At 45.9% G+C, this 19,178-nt stretch overlaps 1 protein-coding gene across 2 annotated transcripts in view; it reads left to right on the plus strand.

Moving 5' to 3' along the window:
- Window positions 1–19,159, plus strand: part of LOC118383872 (SCY1-like protein 2) — a 65,412-nt gene extending 46,253 nt beyond the window's left edge. The window contains exons 16-18 of one of the 2 annotated variants that reach the window (XM_052492545.1): window positions 9,833–9,922; window positions 15,423–15,542; window positions 15,933–19,159. In XM_052492545.1, the coding sequence (XP_052348505.1) occupies window positions 9,833–9,922; window positions 15,423–15,542; window positions 15,933–16,547 (825 nt within the window). In that variant the 3' untranslated portion in view covers window positions 16,548–19,159. The remainder of the gene's footprint in view (window positions 1–9,832; window positions 9,923–15,422; window positions 15,543–15,932) is intronic. The other variant, XM_052492546.1, reaches the window with a different exon arrangement.
- Window positions 19,160–19,178: the final 19 nt, after the last annotated feature.

Below are 19,178 nucleotides of genomic sequence, written 5' to 3' on the forward strand. Positions count from 1 at the left end.
TCATAAAGATGCATGTTGGCGTGGGTTAGTGTTATATCATAAAGATGTGTTAGTGTTATATCATAAAGATGTGGGTTAGTGTTATATCATAAAGATGCATGTTGGCGTGGGTTAGTGTTATATCATAAAGATACATGTTGGCGTGGGTTAGTGTTATATCATAAAGATGCATGTTGGCGTGGGTTAGTGTTATATCATAAAGATGCATGTTGGTGTGGGTTAGTGTTATATCATAAAGATGCATGTTGGCGTGGGTTAGTGTTATATCATAAAGATGTGGGTTAGTGTTATATCATAAAGATGCATGTTGGCGTGGGTTAGTGTTATATCATAAAGATGCATGTTGGCGTGGGTTAGTGTTATATCATAAAGATGCATGTTGGCGTGGGTTAGTGTTATATCATAAAGATGCTTGTTGGCGTGGGTTAGTGTTATATCATAAAGATGCTTGTTGGCGTGGGTTAGTGTTATATCATAAAGATGCATGTTGGCGTGGGTTAGTGTTATATCATAAAGATGTGGGTTAGTGTTATATCATAAAGATGTGGGTTAGTGTTATATCATAAAGATGCATGTTGGCGTGGGTTAGTGTTATATCATAAAGATGCATGTTGGCGTGGGTTAGTGTTATATCATAAAGATGCATGTTGGCGTGGGTTAGTGTTATATCATAAAGATGCATGTTGGCGTGGGTTAGTGTTATATCATAAAGATGCTTGTTGGCGTGGGTTAGTGTTATATCATAAAGATGCATGTTGGCGTGGGTTAGTGTTATATCATAAAGATGCTTGTTGGCGTGGGTTAGTGTTATATCATAAAGATGCATGTTGGTGTGGGTTAGTGTTATATCATAAAGATGCATGTTGGCGTGGGTTAGTGTTATATCATAAAGATGCATGTTGGCGTGGGTTAGTGTTATATCATAAAGATGCATGTTGGCGTGGGTTAGTGTTATATCATAAAGATGCTTGTTGGCGTGGGTTAGTGTTATATCATAAAGATGCATGTTGGCGTGGGTTAGTGTTATATCATAAAGATGCTTGTTGGCGTGGGTTAGTGTTATATCATAAAGATGCTTGTTGGCGTGGGTTAGTGTTATATCATAAAGATGCATGTTGGCGTGGGTTAGTGTTATATCATAAAGATGCATGTTGGCGTGGGTTAGTGTTATATCATAAAGATGCTTGTTGGCGTGGGTTAGTGTTATATCATAAAGATGCTTGTTGGCGTGGGTTAGTGTTATATCATAAAGATGCATGTTGGCGTGGGTTAGTGTTATATCATAAAGATGCATGTTGGCGTGGGTTAGTGTTATATCATAAAGATGCATGTTGGCGTGGGTTAGTGTTATATCATAAAGATGCTTGTTTGCGTGGGTTAGTGTTATATCATAAAGATGTGGGTTAGTGTTATATCATAAAGATGTGGGTTAGTGTTATATCATAAAGATGTGGGTTAGTGTTATATCATAAAGATGCATGTTGGCGTGGGTTAGTGTTATATCATAAAGATGCTTGTTGGCGTGGGTTAGTGTTATATCATAAAGATGCATGTTGGCGTGGGTTAGTGTTATATCATAAAGATGCATGTTGGCGTGGGTTAGTGTTATATCATAAAGATGCATGTTGGCGTGGGTTAGTGTTATATCATAAAGATGCATGTTGGTGTGGGTTAGTGTTATATCATAAAGATGCTTGTTGGCGTGGGTTAGTGTTATATCATAAAGATGTGGGTTAGTGTTATATCATAAAGATGCATGTTGGCGTGGGTTAGTGTTATATCATAAAGATGTACGTTGGCGTGGGTTAGTGTTATATCATAAAGATGCATGTTGGTGTGGGTTAGTGTTATATCATAAAGATGCTTGTTGGCGTGGGTTAGTGTTATATCATAAAGATGCTTGTTGGCGTGGGTTAGTGTTATATCATAAAGATGCTTGTTGGCGTGGGTTAGTGTTATATCATAAAGATGCATGTTGGCGTGGGTTAGTGTTATATCATAAAGATGCATGTTGGCGTGGGTTAGTGTTATATCATAAAGATGCGTGTTGGCGTGGGTTAGTGTTATATCATAAAGATGCATGTTGGCGTGGGTTAGTGTTATATCATAAAGATGCATGTTGGTGTGGGTTAGTGTTATATCATAAAGATGCTTGTTGGCGTGGGTTAGTGTTATATCATAAAGATGTGGGTTAGTGTTATATCATAAAGATGCATGTTGGCGTGGGTTAGTGTTATATCATAAAGATGCTTGTTGGCGTGGGTTAGTGTTATATCATAAAGATGCATGTTGGCGTGGGTTAGTGTTATATCATAAAGATGCATGTTGGCGTGGGTTAGTGTTATATCATAAAGATGCATGTTGGCGTGGGTTAGTGTTATATCATAAAGATGCTTGTTGGCGTGGGTTAGTGTTATATCATAAAGATGCATGTTGGCGTGGGTTAGTGTTATATCATAAAGATGCATGTTGGCGTGGGTTAGTGTTATATCATAAAGATGCATGTTGGCGTGGGTTAGTGTTATATCATAAAGATGCATGTTGGCGTGGGTTAGTGTTATCTCATAAAGATGCATGTTGGCGTGGGTTAGTGTTATATCATAAAGATGCTTGTTGGTGTGGGTTAGTGTTATATCATAAAGATGCATGTTGGCGTGGGTTAGTGTTATATCATAAGGATGGGGGTTAGTGTTATATCATAAAGATGCATGTTGGCGTGGGTTAGTGTTATATCATAAAGATGCTTGTTGGCGTGGGTTAGTGTTATATCATAGAGATGCATGTTGGCGTGGGTTAGTGTTATATCATAAAGATGCATGTTGGCGTGGGTTAGTGTTATATCATAAAGATGCATGTTGGCGTGGGTTAGTGTTATATCATAAAGATGCATGTTGGCGTGGGTTAGTGTTATATCATAAAGATGCATGTTGGCGTGGGTTAGTGTTATATCATAAAGATGCATGTTGGCGTGGGTTAGTGTTATATCATAAAGATGCTTGTTGGCGTGGGTTAGTGTTATATCATAAAGATGCATGTTGGCGTGGGTTAGTGTTATATCATAAAGATGCTTGTTGGCGTGGGTTAGTGTTATATCATAAAGATGCATGTTGGTGTGGGTTAGTGTTATATCATAAAGATGCATGTTGGCGTGGGTTAGTGTTATATCATAAAGATGCATGTTGGCGTGGTTTAGTGTTATATCATAAAGATGCTTGTTGGCGTGGGTTAGTGTTATATCATAAAGATGTGGGTTAGTGTTATATCATAAAGATGTGTGTTAGTGTTATATCATAAAGATGCATGTTGGCGTGGGTTAGTGTTATATCATAAAGATGCTTGTTGGCGTGGGTTAGTGTTATATCATAAAGATGCATGTTGGCGTGGGTTAGTGTTATATCATAAAGATGCATGTTGGTGTGGGTTAGTGTTATATCATAAAGATGCATGTTGGCGTGGGTTAGTGTTATATCATAAAGATGCATGTTGGCGTGGGTTAGTGTTATATCATAAAGATGCATGTTGGCGTGGGTTAGTGTTATATCATAAAGATGCATGTTGGCGTGGGTTAGTGTTATATCATAAAGATGCTTGTTGGCGTGGGTTAGTGTTATATCATAAAGATGCATGTTGGCGTGGGTTAGTGTTATATCATAAAGATGCATGTTGGCGTGGGTTAGTGTTATATCATAAAGATGCATGTTGGCGTGGGTTAGTGTTATATCATAAAGATGCTTGTTGGCGTGGGTTAGTGTTATATCATAAAGATGCATGTTGGTGTGGGTTAGTGTTATATCATAAAGATGCTTGTTGGCGTGGGTTAGTGTTATATCATAAAGATGCATGTTGGCGTGGGTTAGTGTTATCTCATAAAGATGCATGTTGGCGTGGGTTAGTGTTATATCATAAAGATGCTTGTTGGTGTGGGTTAGTGTTATATCATAAAGATGCATGTTGGCGTGGGTTAGTGTTATATCATAAAGATGTGGGTTAGTGTTATATCATAAAGATGCATGTTGGCGTGGGTTAGTGTTATATCATAAAGATGCTTGTTGGCGTGGGTTAGTGTTATCTCATAAAGATGCATGTTGGCGTGGGTTAGTGTTATATCATAAAGATGCTTGTTGGCGTGGGTTAGTGTTATATCATAAAGATGCATGTTGGCGTGGGTTAGTGTTATATCATAAAGATGCTTGTTGGCGTGGGTTAGTGTTATATCATAAAGATGCATGTTGGCGTGGGTTAGTGTTATATCATAAAGATGCATGTTGGCGTGGGTTAGTGTTATATCATAAAGATGTGGGTTAGTGTTATATCATAAAGATGTGGGTTAGTGTTATATCATAAAGATGCATGTTGGCGTGGGTTAGTGTTATATCATAAAGATGCATGTTGGCGTGGGTTAGTGTTATATCATAAAGATGCATGTTGGCGTGGGTTAGTGTTATATCATAAAGATGCATGTTGGTGTGGGTTAGTGTTATATCATAAAGATGCATGTTGGCGTGGGTTAGTGTTATATCATAAAGATGTGGGTTAGTGTTATATCATAAAGATGCATGTTGGCGTGGGTTAGTGTTATATCATAAAGATGCATGTTGGCGTGGGTTAGTGTTATATCATAAAGATGCATGTTGGCGTGGGTTAGTGTTATATCATAAAGATGCTTGTTGGCGTGGGTTAGTGTTATATCATAAAGATGCTTGTTGGCGTGGGTTAGTGTTATATCATAAAGATGCATGTTGGCGTGGGTTAGTGTTATATCATAAAGATGTGGGTTAGTGTTATATCATAAAGATGTGGGTTAGTGTTATATCATAAAGATGCATGTTGGCGTGGGTTAGTGTTATATCATAAAGATGCATGTTGGCGTGGGTTAGTGTTATATCATAAAGATGCATGTTGGCGTGGGTTAGTGTTATATCATAAAGATGCATGTTGGCGTGGGTTAGTGTTATATCATAAAGATGCTTGTTGGCGTGGGTTAGTGTTATATCATAAAGATGCATGTTGGCGTGGGTTAGTGTTATATCATAAAGATGCTTGTTGGCGTGGGTTAGTGTTATATCATAAAGATGCATGTTGGTGTGGGTTAGTGTTATATCATAAAGATGCATGTTGGCGTGGGTTAGTGTTATATCATAAAGATGCATGTTGGCGTGGGTTAGTGTTATATCATAAAGATGCATGTTGGCGTGGGTTAGTGTTATATCATAAAGATGCTTGTTGGCGTGGGTTAGTGTTATATCATAAAGATGCATGTTGGCGTGGGTTAGTGTTATATCATAAAGATGCTTGTTGGCGTGGGTTAGTGTTATATCATAAAGATGCTTGTTGGCGTGGGTTAGTGTTATATCATAAAGATGCATGTTGGCGTGGGTTAGTGTTATATCATAAAGATGCATGTTGGCGTGGGTTAGTGTTATATCATAAAGATGCATGTTGGCGTGGGTTAGTGTTATATCATAAAGATGTGGGTTAGTGTTATATCATAAAGATGCATGTTGGCGTGGGTTAGTGTTATATCATAAAGATGTGGGTTAGTGTTATATCATAAAGATGCATGTTGGCGTGGGTTAGTGTTATATCATAAAGATGCATGTTGGCGTGGGTTAGTGTTATATCATAAAGATGTGGGTTAGTGTTATATCATAAAGATGCATGTTGGCGTGGGTTAGTGTTATATCATAAAGATGCATGTTGGCGTGGGTTAGTGTTATATCATAAAGATGCATGTTGGCGTGGGTTAGTGTTATATCATAAAGATGTGGGTTAGTGTTATATCATAAAGATGTGGGTTAGTGTTATATCATAAAGATGCATGTTGGCGTGGGTTAGTGTTATATCATAAAGATGCATGTTGGCGTGGGTTAGTGTTATATCATAAAGATGTGGGTTAGTGTTATATCATAAAGATGTGGGTTAGTGTTATATCATAAAGATGCATGTTGGCGTGGGTTAGTGTTATATCATAAAGATGCATGTTGGCGTGGGTTAGTGTTATATCATAAAGATGTGGGTTAGTGTTATATCATAAAGATGTGGGTTAGTGTTATATCATAAAGATGCATGTTGGCGTGGGTTAGTGTTATATCATAAAGATGCATGTTGGCGTGGGTTAGTGTTATATCATAAAGATGCATGTTGGCGTGGGTTAGTGTTATATCATAAAGATGCATGTTGGCGTGGGTTAGTGTTATATCATAAAGATGCATGTTGGCGTGGGTTAGTGTTATATCATAAAGATGCATGTTGGCGTGGGTTAGTGTTATATCATAAAGATGCATGTTGGCGTGGGTTAGTGTTATATCATAAAGATGTGGGTTAGTGTTATATCATAAAGATGTGGGTTAGTGTTATATCATAAAGATGCATGTTGGCGTGGGTTAGTGTTATATCATAAAGATGCATGTTGGCGTGGGTTAGTGTTATATCATAAAGATGTGGGTTAGTGTTATATCATAAAGATGTATTATTATTATTATTATATATTATTATTATATATTAGATGTGGGTTAGTGTTATATCATAAAGATGCATGTTGGCTTGGGTTAGTGTTATATCATAAAGATGCATGTTGGCGTGGGTTAGTGTTATATCATAAAGATGCTTGTTGGCGTGGGTTAGTGTTATATCATAAAGATGCATGTTGGTGTGGGTTAGTGTTATATCATAAAGATGCATGTTGGCGTGGGTTAGTGTTATATCATAAAGATGCATGTTGGCGTGGGTTAGTGTTATATCATAAAGATGCATGTTGGCGTGGGTTAGTGTTATATCATAAAGATGCTTGTTGGCGTGGGTTAGTGTTATATCATAAAGATGCATGTTGGCGTGGGTTAGTGTTATATCATAAAGATGCTTGTTGGCGTGGGTTAGTGTTATATCATAAAGATGCTTGTTGGTGTGGGTTAGTGTTATATCATAAAGATGCTTGTTGGCGTGGGTTAGTGTTATATCATAAAGATGCATGTTGGCGTGGGTTAGTGTTATATCATAAAGATGCATGTTGGCGTGGGTTAGTGTTATATCATAAAGATGTGGGTTAGTGTTATATCATAAAGATGCATGTTGGCGTGGGTTAGTGTTATATCATAAAGATGTGGGTTAGTGTTATATCATAAAGATGCATGTTGGCGTGGGTTAGTGTTATATCATAAAGATGCATGTTGGCGTGGGTTAGTGTTATATCATAAAGATGTGGGTTAGTGTTATATCATAAAGATGCATGTTGGCGTGGGTTAGTGTTATATCATAAAGATGCATGTTGGCGTGGGTTAGTGTTATATCATAAAGATGCATGTTGGCGTGGGTTAGTGTTATATCATAAAGATGTGGGTTAGTGTTATATCATAAAGATGTGGGTTAGTGTTATATCATAAAGATGCATGTTGGCGTGGGTTAGTGTTATATCATAAAGATGCATGTTGGCGTGGGTTAGTGTTATATCATAAAGATGTGGGTTAGTGTTATATCATAAAGATGTGGGTTAGTGTTATATCATAAAGATGCATGTTGGCGTGGGTTAGTGTTATATCATAAAGATGCATGTTGGCGTGGGTTAGTGTTATATCATAAAGATGTGGGTTAGTGTTATATCATAAAGATGTGGGTTAGTGTTATATCATAAAGATGCATGTTGGCGTGGGTTAGTGTTATATCATAAAGATGCATGTTGGCGTGGGTTAGTGTTATATCATAAAGATGCATGTTGGCGTGGGTTAGTGTTATATCATAAAGATGCATGTTGGCGTGGGTTAGTGTTATATCATAAAGATGCATGTTGGCGTGGGTTAGTGTTATATCATAAAGATGCATGTTGGCGTGGGTTAGTGTTATATCATAAAGATGCTTGTTGGCGTGGGTTAGTGTTATATCATAAAGATGCATGTTGGTGTGGGTTAGTGTTATATCATAAAGATGCTTGTTGGCGTGGGTTAGTGTTATATCATAAAGATGCATGTTGGCGTGGGTTAGTGTTATCTCATAAAGATGCATGTTGGCGTGGGTTAGTGTTATATCATAAAGATGCATGTTGGCGTGGGTTAGTGTTATATCATAAAGATGCTTGTTGGCGTGGGTTAGTGTTATATCATAAAGATGCATGTTGGCGTGGGTTAGTGTTATATCATAAAGATGTGGGTTAGTGTTATATCATAAAGATGTGGGTTAGTGTTATATCATAAAGATGCATGTTGGCGTGGGTTAGTGTTATATCATAAAGATGCATGTTGGCGTGGGTTAGTGTTATATCATAAAGATGTGGGTTAGTGTTATATCATAAAGATGTGGGTTAGTGTTATATCATAAAGATGCATGTTGGCGTGGGTTAGTGTTATATCATAAAGATGCATGTTGGCGTGGGTTAGTGTTATATCATAAAGATGTGGGTTAGTGTTATATCATAAAGATGTGGGTTAGTGTTATATCATAAAGATGCATGTTGCGTGGGTTAGTGTTATATCATAAAGATGCATGTTGGCGTGGGTTAGTGTTATATCATAAAGATGCATGTTGGCGTGGGTTAGTGTTATATCATAAAGATGCATGTTGGCGTGGGTTAGTGTTATATCATAAAGATGCATGTTGGCGTGGGTTAGTGTTATATCATAAAGATGTGGGTTAGTGTTATATCATAAAGATGTGGGTTAGTGTTATATCATAAAGATGCATGTTGGCGTGGGTTAGTGTTATATCATAAAGATGCATGTTGGCGTGGGTTAGTGTTATATCATAAAGATGTGGGTTAGTGTTATATCATAAAGATGTGGGTTAGTGTTATATCATAAAGATGCATGTTGGCTTGGGTTAGTGTTATATCATAAAGATGCATGTTGGCGTGGGTTAGTGTTATATCATAAAGATGCATGTTGGCGTGGGTTAGTGTTATATCATAAAGATGCATGTTGGCGTGGGTTAGTGTTATATCATAAAGATGTGGGTTAGTGTTATATCATAAAGATGTGGGTTAGTGTTATATCATAAAGATGCATGTTGGCGTGGGTTAGTGTTATATCATAAAGATGCATGTTGGCGTGGGTTAGTGTTATATCATAAAGATGCTTGTTGGCGTGGGTTAGTGTTATATCATAAAGATGCATGTTGGCGTGGGTTAGTGTTATATCATAAAGATGCTTGTTGGCGTGGGTTAGTGTTATATCATAAAGATGCATGTTGGCGTGGGTTAGTGTTATATCATAAAGATGCATGTTGGCGTGGGTTAGTTTTATATCATAAAGATGCATGTTGGCGTGGGTTAGTGTTATATCATAAAGATGCATGTTGGCGTGGGTTAGTGTTATATCATAAAGATGCATGTTGGCGTGGGTTAGTGTTATATCATAAAGATGCATGTTGGCGTGGGTTAGTGTTATATCATAAAGATGCTTGTTGGCGTGGGTTAGTGTTATATCATAAAGATGCATGTTGGCGTGGGTTAGTGTTATATCATAAAGATGCATGTTGGCGTGGGTTAGTGTTATATCATAAAGATGCTTGTTGGCGTGGGTTAGTGTTATATCATAAAGATGCATGTTGGCGTGGGTTAGTGTTATATCATAAAGATGCTTGTTGGCGTGGGTTAGTGTTATATCATAAAGATGCATGTTGGCGTGGGTTAGTGTTATATCATAAAGATGCATGTTGGCGTGGGTTAGTGTTATATCATAAAGATGCATGTTGGCGTGGGTTAGTGTTATATCATAAAGATGCATGTTGGCGTGGGTTAGTGTTATATCATAAAGATGCATGTTGGCGTGGGTTAGTGTTATATCATAAAGATGCTTGTTGGCGTGGGTTAGTGTTATTGCTTATTGAAACCGTTGTCTTTTTCCAGATTGATGATGTCTTTGGAGGGAGTTCTGGGAGTGCAGGGGTTAATGGGAAAGCGAACGGAAACTCTGCATCAGCTCCCCAACTCAACAGAGTACGTCCTCTGCATCTTATTCAGTAGGCACAGACTGGAGCAAACGTATTGCAGTGGAAGTCTGTTAACGTTCCTGTTAAATTAGCTGGGTGGTGCATGTTCTGTTTGACTCTCTTTTTGTGATTGAACGTTACCAAACCCATCTTATCTATCCTAACCTTGTATAGCTGCTAGTGTATATTTCAGGGATAAGGGGTTATTATTAAGGTTTTCTGTTCTTTCTCCCTTCTCCCCCACCCCTCTCTCCCTCTCTCTTCTCTCTCCTCTCTTCTCTCTCCTCCTCTCTCTCTCTCCCGCTCTGTCCCTCTCCTCCTCTCTCTCTCTCCCGCTCTGTCCCTCTCCTCCTCTCTCTCTCTCCCGCTCTGTCCCTCTCCTCCTCTCTCTCTCTCCCGCTCTGTCCCTTTCCTCCCTCTCTCTCTCTCCCACTCTGTCCCTCTCCTCCTCTCTCTCTCTCCCGCTCTGTCCCTCTCCTCCTCTCTCTCTCTCCCGCTCTGTCCCTCTCCTCCTCTCTCTCTCTCCCCCCGCTCTGTCCCTCTCCTCCCTCTCTCTCTCTCCCGCTCTGTCCCTCTCCTCCTCTCTCTCTCTCCCGCTCTGTCCCTCTCCTCCTCTCTCTCTCTCCCGCTCTGTCTCTCTCCTCCTCTCTCTCTCTCTCTCCCGCTCTGTCCCTCTCCTCCTCTCTCTCTCCCGCTCTGTCCCTCTCCTCCTCTCTCTCTCTCTCTCCCGCTCTGTCCCTCTCCTCCTCTCTCTCTCTCCCGCTCTGTCCCCTCTCCTCTCTCTCTCTCTCTCCCGCTCTGTCCCTCTCCTGCTCTCTCTCTCTCCCGCTCTGTCCCTCTCCTCCTCTCTCTCTCTCCCGCTCTGTCCCTCTCCTCCTCTCTCTCTCTCCCGCTCTGTCTCTCTCCTCTCTCTCTCTCCCGCTCTGTCCCTCTCCTCCTCTCTCTCTCTCCCGCTCTGTCCCTCTCCTCTCCTCTCTCTCTCTCCCGCTCTGTCCCTCTCCTCCTCTCTCTCTCTCCCGCTCTGTCCCTCTCCTCCTCTCTCTCTCTCCCGCTCTGTCCCTCTCCTCTCTCTCTCTCTCTCCCGCTCTGTCCCTCTCCTCCTCTCTCTCTCTCTCTCCCGCTCTGTCCCTCTCCTCCTCTCTCTCTCTCTCTCCCGCTCTGTCCCTCTCCTCCCTCTCTCTCTCTCTCTCCCGCTCTGTCCCTCTCCTCCTCTCTCTCTCTCTCTCTCTCCCGCTCTGTCCCTCTCCTCCTCTCTCTCTCTCTCTCTCCCGCTCTGTCCCTCTCCTCTCTCTCTCTCTCTCTCTCTCCCGCTCTGTCCCTCTCCTCCTCTCTCTCTCTCTCTCTCCCGCTCTGTCCCTCTCCTCCCTCTCTCTCTCTCTCTCTCCCGCTCTGTCCCTCTCCTCTCTCTCTCTCTCTCTCTCCCGCTCTGTCCCCTCTCCTCCTCTCTCTCTCTCTCTCTCCCGCTCTGTCCCTCTCCTCCTCTCTCTCTCTCTCTCTCCCGCTCTGTCCCTCTCCTCCTCTCTCTCTCTCTCTCTCTCCCGCTCTGTCCCTCTCCTCCTCTCTCTCTCTCTCTCTCCCGCTCTGTCCCTCTCCTCCTCTCTCTCTCTCTCTCTCCCGCTCTGTCCCTCTCCTCCTCTCTCTCTCTCTCTCTCCCGCTCTGTCCCTCTCCTCCTCTCTCTCTCTCTCTCTCTCCCGCTCTGTCCCTCTCCTCCTCTCTCTCTCTCCCGCTCTGTCCCTCTCCTCCTCTCTCTCTCTCCCGCTCTGTCCCTCTCCTCCTCTCTCTCTCTCCCGCTCTGTCCCTCTCCCCCTCTCTCTCTCTCCCGCTCTGTCCCTCTCCTCCTCTCTCTCTCTCCCGCTCTGTCCCTCTCCTCCTCTCTCTCTCTCTCCCGCTCTGTCCCTCTCCTCCTCTCTCTCTCTCCCGCTCTGTCCCTCTCCTCCTCTCTCTCTCTCCCGCTCTGTCCCTCTCCTCCTCTCTCTCTCTCCCGCTCTGTCCCTCTCCTCCTCTCTCTCTCTCCCGCTCTGTCCCTCTCCTCCTCTCTCTCTCTCTCCCGCTCTGTCCCTCTCCTCCTCTCTCTCTCTCCCGCTCTGTCCCTCTCCTCATCTCGCTCTGTCCCTCTCCTCCTCTCTCTCTCTCTCTCGCTCTGTCCCTCTCCCCCCTCTCTCTCTCTCGCTCTGTCCCTCTCCCCTCTCTCGCTCTGTCCCTCTCCCCTCTCTCGCTCTGTCCCTCTCTCTCTCTCTCGCTCTGTCCCTCTCCCCTCTCTCGCTCTGTCCCTCTCTCGCTCTGTCCCTCTCCCCCTCTCTCTCTCTCTCGCTCTCCCCCTCTCTCTCTCTCTCGCTCTGTCTCTCTCTCTCTCTCTCTCTCTCTCTCTCCCGCTCTGTCCCTCTCCTCCTCTCTCTCTCTCTCTCTCTCCCGCTCTGTCCCTCTCCTCCTCTCTCTCTCTCTCCCGCTCTCTCCCTCTCCTCCCTCTCTCTCTCTCTCCCGCTCTGTCCCTCTCCTCCTCTCTCTCTCTCTCCCGCTCTGTCCCTCTCCTCCTCTCTCTCTCTCTCTCCCGCTCTGTCCCTCTCCTCCTCTCTCTCTCTCCCGCTCTGTCCCTCTCCTCCTCTCTCTCTCTCCCCGCTCTGTCCCTCTCCTCCTCTCTCTCTCTCCCGCTCTGTCCCTCTCCTCCTCTCTCTCTCCCGCTCTGTCCCTCTCCTCCTCTCTCTCTCTCTCCCGCTCTGTCCCTCTCCTCCTCTCTCTCTCTCCCCGCTCTGTCCCTCTCCTCCCTCTCTCTCTCCCGCTCTGTCCCTCTCCTCCTCTCTCTCTCTCCCGCTCTGTCCCTCTCCTCCTCTCTCTCTCTCCCGCTCTGTCCCTCTCCTCCTCTCTCTCTCTCCCGCTCTGTCCCTCTCCTCCTCTCTCTCTCTCCCGCTCTGTCCCTCTCCTCCTCTCTCTCTCTCTCCCGCTCTGTCCCTCTCCTCCTCTCTCTCTCTCCCGCTCTGTCCCTCTCCTCCTCTCTCTCTCTCCCGCTCTGTCCCTCTCCTCCTCTCTCTCTCTCCCGCTCTGTCCCTCTCCTCCTCTCGCTCTGTCCCTCTCCTCCTCTCTCTCTCTCTCGCTCTGTCCCTCTCCCCCTCTCTCTCTCTCTCGCTCTGTCCCTCTCCCCCTCTCTCGCTCTGTCCCTCTCCCCCTCTCTCGCTCTGTCCCTCTCTCTCTCTCTCGCTCTGTCCCTCTCCCCCTCTCTCGCTCTGTCCCTCTCCCCCTCTCTCGCTCTGTCCCTCTCCCCCTCTCTCTCTCTCTCGCTCTGTCCCTCTCCCCCTCTCTCGCTCTGTCCCTCTCCCCCTCTCTCGCTCTGTCCCTCTCTCCCTCTCTCGCTCTGTCCCTCTCCCCCTCTCTCGCTCTGTCCCTCTCCCCCTCTCTCGCTCTCTCCCTCTCCCCCTCTCTCTCTCTCTCGCTCTCCCCCTCTCTCTCTCTCTCGCTCTGTCCCTCTCCCCCTCTCTCGCTCTGTCCCTCTCCCCCTCTCTCGCTCTGTCCCTCTCCCCCTCTCTCGCTCTGTCCCTCTCCCCCTCTCTCGCTCTGTCCCTCTCTCTCTCTCTCGCGCTCTGTCCCTCTCTCTCTCTCTCGCGCTCTGTCCCTCTCCCTCTCTCTCTCTCTCTCTCGCTCTCTCTCCCTCTCCCCCTCTCTCTCTCTCTCTCGCTCTGTCCCTCTCCCCCTCTCTCTCTCGCTCTCTCCCTCTCCCCCTCTCTCTCTCTCTCTCGCTCTGTCCCTCTCCCCCTCTCTCTCTCTCTCTCGCTCTGTCCCTCTCCCCCTCTCTCTCTCTCTCTCTCGCTCTGTCCCTCTCCCCCTCTCTCTCTCTCTCTCGCTCTGTCCCTCTCCCCCTCTCTCTCTCTCTCTCGCTCTGTCCCTCTCCTCCCTCTCTCTCTCTCTCGCTCTGTCCCTCTCCCCCTCTCTCTCTCTCTCGCGCTCTGTCCCTCTCCCTCTCTCTCGCGCTCTGTCCCTCTCCCTCTCTCTCGCGCTCTGTCCCTCTCTCTCTCGCTCTGTCCCTCTCCCTCTCTCTCTCGCTCTGTCCCTCTCCCCCTCTCTCTCTCTCTCGCTCTGTCCCTCTCCTCCTCTCCCCTCTCTCGCTCTGTCCCTCTCCTCCTCTCCCCCTCTCTCGCTCTGTCCCTCTCCTCCTCTCCCCCTCTCTCGCTCTGTCCCTCTCCTCCTCTCCCCCTCTCTCGCTCTGTCCCTCTCCCCCTCTCTCTCTCTCGCTCTGTCCCTCTCCCCCTCTCTCTCTCGCTCTGTCCCTTTCCTTCTCTCTCTCTCTCGCTCTGTCCCTCTCCCCCTCTCTCTCTCTCGCTCTGTCCCTCTCCCTCTCTCTCTCGCTCTGTCCCTCTCCCCCTCTCTCGCTCTGTCCCTCTCCCCCTCTCTCGCTCTGTCCCTCTCCCCCTCTCTCGCTCTGTCCCTCTCCTCCTCTCGCTCTGTCCCTCTCCTCCTCTCTCTCTCTCTCGCTCTGTCCCTCTCCCCCTCTCCCCCTCTCTCGCTCTGTCCCTCTCCTCCTCTCTCGCTCTGTCCCTCTCCTCCTCTCTCGCTCTGTCCCTCTCCTTCTCTCTCTCGCTCTGTCCCCCTCCTCCTCTCTCTCGCTCTGTCCCCCTCCTCCTCTCTCTCGCTCTGTCCCCCTCCTCCTCTCTCTCGCTCTGTCCCCCTCCTCCTCTCTCTCGCTCTGTCCCCCTCCTCCTCTCTCTGTCCCTCTCCTCCTCGCTCTGTCCCTCTCCTCCTCGCTCTGTCCCTCTCTCTCGCTCTGTCCCTCTCTCTCGCTCTGTCCCTCTCTCTCGCTCTGTCCCTCTCTCTCGCTCTGTCCCTCTCCTCCTCGCTCTGTCCCTCTCCTCCTCGCTCTGTCCCTCTCCTCCTCGCTCTGTCCCTCTCCTCCTCGCTCTGTCCCTCTCCTCCTCGCTCTGTCCCTCTCCTCCTCGCTCTGTCCCTCTCCTCCTCGCTCTGTCCCTCTCCTCCTCGCTCTGTCCCTCTCCTCCTCGCTCTGTCCCTCTCCTCCTCGCTCTGTCCCTCTCCTCCTCGCTCTGTCCCTCTCCTCCTCGCTCTGTCCCTCTCCTCCTCGCTCTGTCCCTCTCCTCCTCGCTCTGTCCCTCTCCTCCTCTCTCGCTCTCTCGCTCTCTCTCTCTCGCTCTGTCCCTCTCCTCCTCTCTGTCCCTCTCCTCCTCTCTGTCGCTCTGTCCCGCTCTGTCCCTCTCTGTCCCTCTCCTCCGCTCTGTCCCTCTCCTCCTCGCTCTGTCCCTCTCCTCCTCGCTCTGTCCCTCTCCTCCTCGCTCTGTCCCTCTCCTCCTCGCTCTGTCCCTCTCCTCCTCGCTCTGTCCCTCTCCTCCTCGCTCTGTCCCTCTCCTCCTCGCTCTGTCCCTCTCCTCCTCGCTCTGTCCCTCTGTCTCTCTCCCTCTCGCTCTGTCCCTCTCGCGCTCTGTCCCTCTCCTCCCCTCATCTCTCTCTCGCTCTGTCCCTCTCCTCCTCTCCTCTCTCTCTCGCTCTATCCCTCTCCTCCTCTCTATAGATGTCTCTGACTCTGGAGGAGAAGCAGCGGTTAGCCAAGGAACAGGAACAGGCAGCCAAACTGAGAAACCAGCCAGCGCTAGCCCCCCAGAGTATCAAACCAGCTACTCCTTCTACCCAGGTAGTAGACATATATATACACACACACACACACACACACACATATATATATATATATATATATATATATATATATATATATATATATATATATACTCATGTGAAAATGTATATATATACTCATGTGAAAATGTATATATATACTCATGTGAAAAATATATATATATATATATATATATATATATACTCATGTGAAAATGTATAGTTCCTTACTTGGAAGCCATCCATGGTTACATGTTTTGATCTCCTCATATAGACCAATCACAAAATATCTGTATAATTGATTAGTTTGATGTTTGAGAGTGATGTAATCTGCTTTAGTTTCCACTTCTAACCTGCCACCTATTTGTCATTGAGATGATAAGCTGATTTGACCTGATGTGTTTGGCAGGCCAAGGACCTGACCAGCTGCCTGCTGAACAATATGACATCCCTGGGCAGCCTGTCCCTCACCTCTCCCCCCAGACCAGGCCTCATCCAGGGCAGCACCATCTCAGCCTACCCCTCCACCACCCCCATGGGCTCTATGGCCAGCAACGGCTACAACCCAACCATGAGTTTCCAGACAGGTGGGCAGGGCATGCGCCCCCCCGGCCCCGGCCTCTATGGAGGGATGGCCACCACCACCAGCACCCCTAACTTTGGCGCCCTGACCCACAACCAAGGGAGTACCAACACCCCTGACATGTCTGCCCTGGACTCCTTATTCACTTCCAACAAGCCCAAAGTCAGCCTCAACCAAATGGCTCCTCCCAAGCTCACCCCTGGGACCACCGCCACCCCCTGGCTTAATCAGTTTGGTTCAGCCCAGCCCAGTCAGACTGCCCCGATGCAGGGTGCGCCTTTAGCCATGGGAGGGGTGACCAGCGGGTTCGGGATGCAGGCCAACCCTTTCTTCAGCCCGCAGAACTTCTCTCAGCCCACAGCCGCTCCCGTAATGAACGCGGGTGGTGGGCTCAGACACAGTTCGTCCATCAACAACGACCTGAAAGACCTATTTGGTTGAAAACAACTTTCCCCTCTTTTAATGACGACAGACTGATGAAAGGGGAGGTGGACTTTTGAACTGCAAACAAGAAGAAAGACAAATCCACTTTTTGGACCGACTGTGAAAATGATGAAATTCACTTGATATTTGTTGCTATTTGTATTTTAATCTTCTGTGGTTTGGGTTGCAGTGTGGTTCTTCTAAGCTCCCATCGGACTGAACACTGAAGACCCAGCTTTTCAATCTGCACGTGGATTCCAAACCGTCTTGAGAGAGAGAGAGAGAGAGAGAGAGAGAGAGAGAGAGAGAGAGAGAGAGAGAGAGAGAGAGAGAGAGAGAGAGAGAGAGAGAGAGAGAGAGAGAGAGAGAGAGAGAGAGAGAGAGAGAGAGAGAGAGAGAGAGAGAGAGAGAGAGAGAGAGAGAGAGAGAGAGAGAGAGAGAGAGAGAGAGAGAGAGAGAGAGAGAGAGAGAGAGAGAGAGAGAGAGAGAGAGAGAGAGAGAGAGAGAGAGAGAGAGAGAGACCTGCGTTGTGTTCTGCTCTCAGTAATGTTTGTGGGGGTTTCTTACCGGAGACACTTTGGGGTGAAAGCTTTATTCTAGAATGCATCTCTTCTCCATAATCCCTGTTCTATGTGCTAGGATGAGCAGTGGCATGGAGACCAGTCTTTCTCAGTCCATTCCTTTGTAGCCCAGCGCTAACACATGTTATTCATGCTGCCACCTCAGCAGCCTGCTATATCATATCAACGTGGTTCTTTTTAGTGGGGTCCTGTTGCTTTGAGGACGACAATCCATAAGAGCTGTAGAATCGCCGGCTAAACCGCACGAGCAGAAAGGCCAAGTCTCCATGGAAACGGTCTCCTCAGTAACACCCCACTCTATTTTGGGATTTTTAGTACCCATGTTTTCTGTTCTCTGCCTAGAATGAGATGATGGATAAGGATTCAACAGTGATGTCATAAGTGTCAAGATTCTTACAGAATAGATGAATCCAAATGAAACTGGATGGAAGTGAAAATCTAATCAAAGCGTATTGGTTGCGTCCACAGCTTAGCAGATGTTATAGTGGGTGCGGTGAAATGTTACTAGCAATTCTGCACTCCTAAAGAAAAGGGTATTTTCTGAGCAGAAATCCAATTCAACGACCAGTTTGAAAAGGCAGGGGTTGATTGTGTTTAGGCAATTAGTCTGGTTAGGGATTGTTATCCACACACAAGCCTGTGCTGTGAGGGTGACGGTTACACACGGCTACCTTCCTCATTGTAGTAACTCACCTGCATAAGTACTGAATGGTTTGCTGTAAGGGAGTGATTGGTCGATATATGCTGGTGAATGAATGTGAAGTAGTATACACATGTGCATATTGAAATGTCAGCACAATCCTAATTGATTGAGTTAGTTTGCCCGGTGTCTGGTGACTTTAGCCCTGTGTGTTCCTGTTTTGTAATAACCCCTCTGACTTCATCAATGGGTTCCCTTCCATCATGTTACTGACCTGACCAAACTGGGACACCACCTATTGTGATCCTGTTGAAATGTGGTCAATTTAGTCATGAATTATTTTATTCCATGCATCAAACCAGGCTGCTTTCAACAAAGCAAGCAGTCTGTGCATTTTAAGTTAATTGTTGGACATATCAAATGTACTATCAAATGCAGTTTTTATATATATATATATATATATATATCATGAGTTGAGCACTTTTTCATTAAATGGGGCTTGTCCTAAATGGTTGATAAATAAATCTATTTAAAATGGGAGAGCTCTTAAAGGGGCCTTGGGTTGTTGTGCTCTTGTGATGATGATTTGAGAGGCCTTAGAGGAACGCTGTGTGCAGTAATAATCCTTGGGGTGGAACTAAGTCTGGGGCTGCATCTCAATAGTCAAAAGTAGCCTCTGTTCCTCGTCCCCTTCGCGTATCTCCTTCCCTTTATCTGCACTGAAATCCCAGGTTAAGGTGAAAGCCCTATGGGCCAAATGGGACAGGAGTGTCATCTGTTGCAGACTAGTGCAGGTGAAGGAAGGAGATGAGAAAAGGACGCCGTTGTAGACTTCTGAGACACCCCCTTGTGTGAATCCTCACTGAATACTGTTTGCAGACTGGGGATGTAGGTTTTGTTAACTGAACACATGCTCATTTATATTCACAGGTCTTTGTTGGATTTAAATGAATAATTATGTCTACTGTAAACCGTGACCAGGTGAGCTGTCACTGAGCAGGCACAATGATAATACCATGGGCTAGTGTATAACAAACAGGTGGGCCTTCTGGGTTGTAAAACCTCTCTATTGGACACAAGTGATGGAGGTCTGTCCTGATTGGGCGAAGACCTCTCTGATGTCCATCTTTCACGAAAGGCAGCTGCAATGTTCATGTGATTGTAACTATGACGACAGAAGCCTGTTTGAGGGCGAGAACTGGATTGCATTTCCTGTCATCGTGATTCGTGCGTTTGGACGCGAGGACAAAAAAGAAAACCTATTCTTCTACAAGAGTTCTGATCCTTTGTATCCTACTGCTGTCATATGTGTCGTGTCGCCTCTATGAACTATGTATTGTGTGGTGTTGTCTGAGGTGGTTCAATGAAAATCTGTACATATATATGAAAATACACAATCTAATATTCTCTATGATGTCTGTGTATTTG

This window comes from Oncorhynchus keta, chromosome 33 (genome assembly GCF_023373465.1).
Source record: "Oncorhynchus keta strain PuntledgeMale-10-30-2019 chromosome 33, Oket_V2, whole genome shotgun sequence".
Lineage (NCBI taxonomy): Eukaryota > Metazoa > Chordata > Actinopteri > Salmoniformes > Salmonidae > Oncorhynchus > Oncorhynchus keta.